General features: G+C 53.4%; 1 protein-coding gene across 1 annotated transcript in view; it reads left to right on the plus strand.

Annotated features, from left to right (window-relative positions):
* PTPRH (protein tyrosine phosphatase receptor type H) overlaps nucleotides 1–5,318 on the plus strand; it is a 52,122-nt gene extending 46,804 nt beyond the window's left edge. The window contains 4 exon segments of the mRNA XM_029584447.1: nucleotides 622–744; nucleotides 1,109–1,269; nucleotides 3,286–3,421; nucleotides 3,748–5,318. Coding sequence (XP_029440307.1) covers nucleotides 622–744; nucleotides 1,109–1,269; nucleotides 3,286–3,421; nucleotides 3,748–3,882 — 555 coding nt within the window. The 3' untranslated portion in view covers nucleotides 3,883–5,318.
* The last annotated feature ends 682 nt before the right edge of the window (nucleotides 5,319–6,000 follow it).

The raw sequence follows: 6,000 nt of genomic DNA on the forward strand, positions 1-6,000 counted from the left end.
CCAGGACATCCGGGTCAGGATGAGCCAGACCTGGTTTAACCCCTTCCCTAAAACAAAGACCAAAAAAGCCTACATGCACATAGAATATGGCAAAAAGAAAAGCAGCCGTCATTTGCCTTATATTTAATCATAGGTCTGGTCCATAAATGGGACTGGTCACACTTTTTCAAGCAGACTTTCGAAATTATTGCTAATTATTGCTAATTATTGTTAATTTATCTTATAGCCGATATACTTAAAGTAGACATGACTTATCACAACCACTAAGTAATATTTAATATGAAACTATGTTACAGTATTTGATGGCACCTGTTTAGTTAATATAATTCAACACATTTAAGTTTGAAATTATGTGCCTTATTGTGAACCGTTGTGACGGCAGCTAGCTTAACGACGGTATAGAAAAGATTTTAAATAAATAAATCAATCTTATGAGCTGATGACAGGAAATCATTCGGAGAAGAGTGGTGGCGTAGTAGGGCGAACCCCTTCCGTGCCAGCTATGGAGCCAGGAGTCCATAGATGGATTGGTGGTAAACCTCTCCCCCCTCCCCCACCATGCATACACCAGAGCCACGCCTCAAGTGACCACAAACCCCAACTCTGTCTCTCCCGCTCCAGTTAAAGTGTGAACGCTACTGGCCCCTGGATTACACGCCCTGCACCTACCAGGACATCATGGTGACCGTCGCCAACGAGACCATCCTGCCCGAATGGACGATCCGGGACTTCCACCTCAAGCACGTACGTCCCCACTGCCTGCCAGGTCGGCGGAGATGGGCCGAATCCGGCCGGGCTGGAACTCCAGCAGCGCAGAGCCAGACCTGACTCGATCTCTCCCTCACTGACCTGAAGCCTGTTCCGCAGTCTGGGCCGATGCTGGACTCTTTCGGATGAGCAGTGAAGCTGATTGTTCATCTGGCAGCTGGGGGGGGGGGGGAGGGGAGAGAAGGAGAGCAGAGGGACAACTGGGGATAAGAAGGGAAGGAAAGTGGGGGTGTGGAGAGGGCAGGGGAGGGCGAGGGAGGGAAGAGAGACGGAGGGATGGAGAGGAGGCTGTCGAAGAACTGAGGCTCACTTCACCGACCCTGCTGTCTCTCTCCCCCAGGCCAGGGAAGCCGGTGTCCACGCCGTACGCCATTTCCACTACACCGTGTGGCCCGACCACGGCGTGCCGGAGAACACGGCCACCGTCATTCGCTTCCGCAACTTGGTGCGGGAGTACATAGACCAGAGGAACGGGGATGGCCCCACGGTCATCCATTGCAGGTGAGCAAAGTGAAGAGGGAGCGCACTGGGGGGGGCGGGGGGATGTGGTGACCGGAGTTTCCACCCCGTCACCTCTACAGGGTCCCTGAAGCACCTCTGCTCGTCTTCTCCCCCCCATCCCTACTTCTGGGACAGTTCATGCTAGGAGGGGGAAGGGATATCAGCTCATGGCAAGTCTGGGCCACCAAGGAGAGAGGCAAAAACACAGCACACCCCGCCTCAACCCACACCCAACCAGTACAGCAGAGCTGAGGCCTAGGACAAGCAGGAGCTGAGTCTTATTCTCAACTCCCCTTACAGAACCTATGGCCTTCAATGGTAGAGACACAGGGAGATAAAGTGACTGCTCCCAGGGTCACACACAGAGAGTCAGTGACAGAGCCGGGGATTAGAGCTGAGGCACAGGGAGATAAAGTGACTCCCCCCAGGGTCAGACACAGAGAGTCAGTGACAGAGCCGGGGATTAGAGCTGAGGCACAGGGAGATAAAGTGACTCCCCCAGGGTCTCATACACAGAGTCAGTGACAGAGCCGGGGATTAGAGCTGAGGCACAGGGAGATAAAGTGACTCCCCCAGGGTCTCATACACAGAGTCAGTGACAGAGCCGGGGATTAGAGCTGAGGCACAGGGAGATAAAGTGACTCCCCCAGGGTCTCATACACAGAGTCAGTGACAGAGCCGGGGATTAGAGCTGAGGCACAGGGAGATAAAGTGACTCCCCCCAGGGTCACACACAGAGAGTCAGTGACAGAGCCTGGGATTAGAGCTGAGGCACAGGGAGATAAAGTGACTCCTCCCAGGGTCACACACAGAGAGTGAGTGACAGAGCCAGGGATTAGAGCTGAGGCACAGGGAGATAAAGTGACTCCCCCAGGGTCTCATACACAGAGTCAGTGACAGAGCCTGGGATTAGAGCTGAGGCACAGGGAGATAAAGTGACTCACCCCAGGGTCACACACAGAGAGTCAGTGACAGAGCCGGGGATTAGAGCTGAGGCACAGGGAGATAAAGTGACTCCCCCAGGGTCACACACAGAGAGTCAGTGACAGAGCCGGGGATTAGAGCTGAGGCACAGGGAGATAAAGTGACTCCCCCAGGGTCACACACACAGAGTCAGTGACAGAGCTGGGGATTAGAGCTGAGGCACAGGGAGATAAAGTGACTCCCCCCAGGGTCACACACACAGAGTCAGTGACAGAGCTGGGGATTAGAGCTGAGGTACAGGGAGATAAAGTGACTCCCCCGGGGTCACACACAGGGTCAGTGACAGAGCCGGGGATTAGAGCTGAGGCACAGGGAGATAAAGTGACTCCCCCAAGGTCACACACAGAGAGTCAGTGACAGAGCCGGGGATTAGAGCTGAGGCACAGGGAGATAAAGTGACTCCCCCAAGGTCACACACAGAGAGTCAGTGACAGAGCCGGGGATTAGAGCTGAGGCACAGGGAGATAAAGTGACTCCCCCCAGGGTCACACACAGGGTCAGTGACAGAGCCGGGGATTAGAGCTGAGGCACAGGGACATAAAGTGACTCCCCCCAGGGTCACACACAGAGTCAGTGACAGAGCCGGGGATTAGAGCTGAGGTACAGGGAGATAAAGTGACTGCTCCCAGGGTCACACACAGAGAGTCAGTGACAGAGCCAGGGATTAGAGCTGAGGCACAGGGACATAAAGTGACTCCCCCCAGGGTCACACACAGAGTCAGTGACAGAGCCAGGGATTAGAGCTGAGGTACAGGGAGATAAAGTGACTGCTCCCAGGGTCAGACACAGAGAGTCAGTGACAGAGCCGGGGATTAGAGCTGAGGCACAGGGAGATAAAGTGACTCCCCCAGGGTCAGACACAGAGAGTCAGTGACAGAGCCGGGGATTAGAGCTGAGGTTCAGGGAGATAAAGAGACTCCCCCAGGGGCAGAGCTGGGCTTTAGCTCTTACACTGCAGGCTGTCTCTGGCTGTGAGTGCCCTCCTGTGCTGCTGTGGTCAGTCTCCCGACCTTTCTCTCTCTCCTTGCGCAGTGCCGGCGTGGGGCGCACGGGGACCCTCATTGCCCTGGACTACCTAATGCAGCAGATGGAGAGGGAGAGGCGAGTTGGGGTCTACAGCTTTGTGATGCGGATGAGGATGAACCGCTGTTTGATGGTGCAGACAGAGGTGAGGAGGTGCCCGCGATCCCTGCCGCGGTCTCTGTACAGCCCTGGGGTTGGATCCTGTCCAGAAGTTTGCTCCTCCTCTCCTGTTGGTTTTTCTGTACAAGTCACCCCACTTCCGTCCCCTTACTCTATCCCTCCTTTTCCCTCATCCCCGTGTCTCTTTCTCTCTTCCTGCTTTTCCTCTGCAAGTCCTTCCTTCCCTCTTTCCATGCCCTGGCTGTATATAAAGAGGATTGAAACCGTCTGTACTGCCCCCGTCGCTGCTGCCGTGCCCCTTTCTTGCCCCTTTCAGACTCACGTATACCGCCTTCTCTTTCCCCCCACCAGTCCCAGTACGTCTTCCTGAACAAATGCATGTTGGACCTGATCCAGCGACCCACGGAGAGCATCTACGAGAACCCAATGGACTCGCTCATCTACGAGAATGTCAGCGCCGTGCAGGAGCTGCAGGAGGCGGCTTGAGGAGGGGGAGTCCGGTCACGACCCCTCCGAGAAACTGAAAGCTGAGGAGCAAGACTTGTCCTGTGCGCCCTGGGGTGGGGGCTGTCTGCTTCTCACGCCCACCCCACCCCCTTCTCCAAAATGGACGTGGACAGGGTGAGAGCTGCTCCTTCTCAGCCTCCAGCCTTTAAATAAGAAGCTTTTTCCCTGGGGGAGATGGTGCCAGGATGGGAAAGAAGAGGAAACCTCCGGTCCCACAGTACACCAGGACGGAAGTTACAAAACCCAGGACTGACCACAAGAGAGCCTGCACAATCCTTCATGCAGTCACCTGGAGAGGGGAGGAGCATGAATATCAGGAGGAGCTCTGAAAGTCTGTCCTACCTGACTGCTGGGGCTCTGGCTCCTGGAGATGGATTGGGCCAAGCCTGGTTTTACATTCAGTGCCTCTGTGGAGACACATGGAAGGCAAAACTCAGGCCTGGATCCATCTATCTCTGAAGAGAGATATTTGATGACTCTCCTTCCCCCTCCCCCCAACCCTTCCATGACACCCCCTCCCCACACACACACACACACACACAGTGTTGTACACACGCACTCACTTAAAAGGGAGAGACTCACCCACGCATACTCACACTCATTCAAGGTGACATGTACTCACATAAACAGAGACATGCACACGTGTACTCACATAAACTGAGGCACACATGCACACACATACTCACATAAACAGACACGCATGCACACACACACACACTCACATAAACAGAGGTACACATGCACCCACACATGTACTCACATAAACAGACACTCATGCATGCACACACACACTCACATAAACAAAGGCACACATGCACACACACACACTCATGTAAACAGAGGCACACATGCATGTACACATGTACTCACATAAACACTCGTGCATGCACACACACACACACACACACACTCACATAAACAGAGGTACACATGCACCCACACATGTACTCGCATAAACAGACACTCATGTATGCACACACACACTCACATAAACAAAGGCACACATGCACACACACACACACACTCATGTAAACAGAGGCACACATGCATGCACACATGTACTCACATAAACAGACACTCATGCATGCACACACACAGACACATAAAGAGAGACATACGTACCTCCATTGTAAAATTTGTATAATATCCATATCTCTGATTTGAATTGAATTTTGCTGATTGTCTTTGAGAAGATGTTTCTCCCCTGGGGGATTAATCATTGTTGCACTGATAATTTATGGAAAGAATTTCTGTAGATTTTGTCATTTTTCTAAAAGATAGGATATTTTTTACTTTTAATTACTTGAAGTAGCTTCTGTGCCAAGGCTGCAGAATGTGATATGTAACAAGAAGTTGTAAATAGGACAGAGTGTGATATTTTTAATTTATAAAATCTACACATGCCTTGGTGAGAATTTGAAAGGTGTCTGTCATCTCTTACCTATTAGCAGCAGCTCCAGCGCAGTGCGCCCTTCTTTGGCATTATGGACTCTCCTCCTCTGGACCTCATGCTGGTGGGATTTTGCCGCCTCCATAATTCTGATGCTCTAGGCAAGCACCTAGTTTGTCTCCTGGAAGCACCAGCCCTGGTATTACTGCCTGGTCTCCTTTCAGTTTCCTGATTGCTTGAAACACTAGATGATAAATGAAAGGAGAGACTGTCGCTCCCCAGCCCCAACTCCCAGCGCTCCTGCACCATTCCCTACAGCGCCTCCTGCTGGGAGAGGCTGGGACTGCAGGAGCTGTGACTCCCCCACACCCAGCGCTCCTGCACCATTCCCTACAGCACCTCCTGCTGGGAGAGGCTGGGACTGCAGGAGCTGTGACTCCCCCACACCCAGCGCTCCTGCACCATTCCCTACAGCGCCTCCTGCTGAGAGAGACTGGGACTGCAGGAGCTGTGACTCCCCCACACCCAGCGCTCCTGCACCATTCCCTACAGCGCCTCCTGCTGAGAGAGACTGGGACTGCAGGAGCTGTGACTCCTCCACACCCAGCGCTCCTGCACCATTCCCTACAGCGCCTCCTGCTGAGAGAGGCTGGGACTGCAGGAGCTGTGACTCCCCCACACCCAGCGCTCCTGCACCATTCCCTACA

Source organism: Rhinatrema bivittatum, chromosome 19, assembly GCF_901001135.1.
Source record: "Rhinatrema bivittatum chromosome 19, aRhiBiv1.1, whole genome shotgun sequence".
Classification (NCBI taxonomy): Eukaryota; Metazoa; Chordata; class Amphibia; order Gymnophiona; family Rhinatrematidae; genus Rhinatrema; species Rhinatrema bivittatum.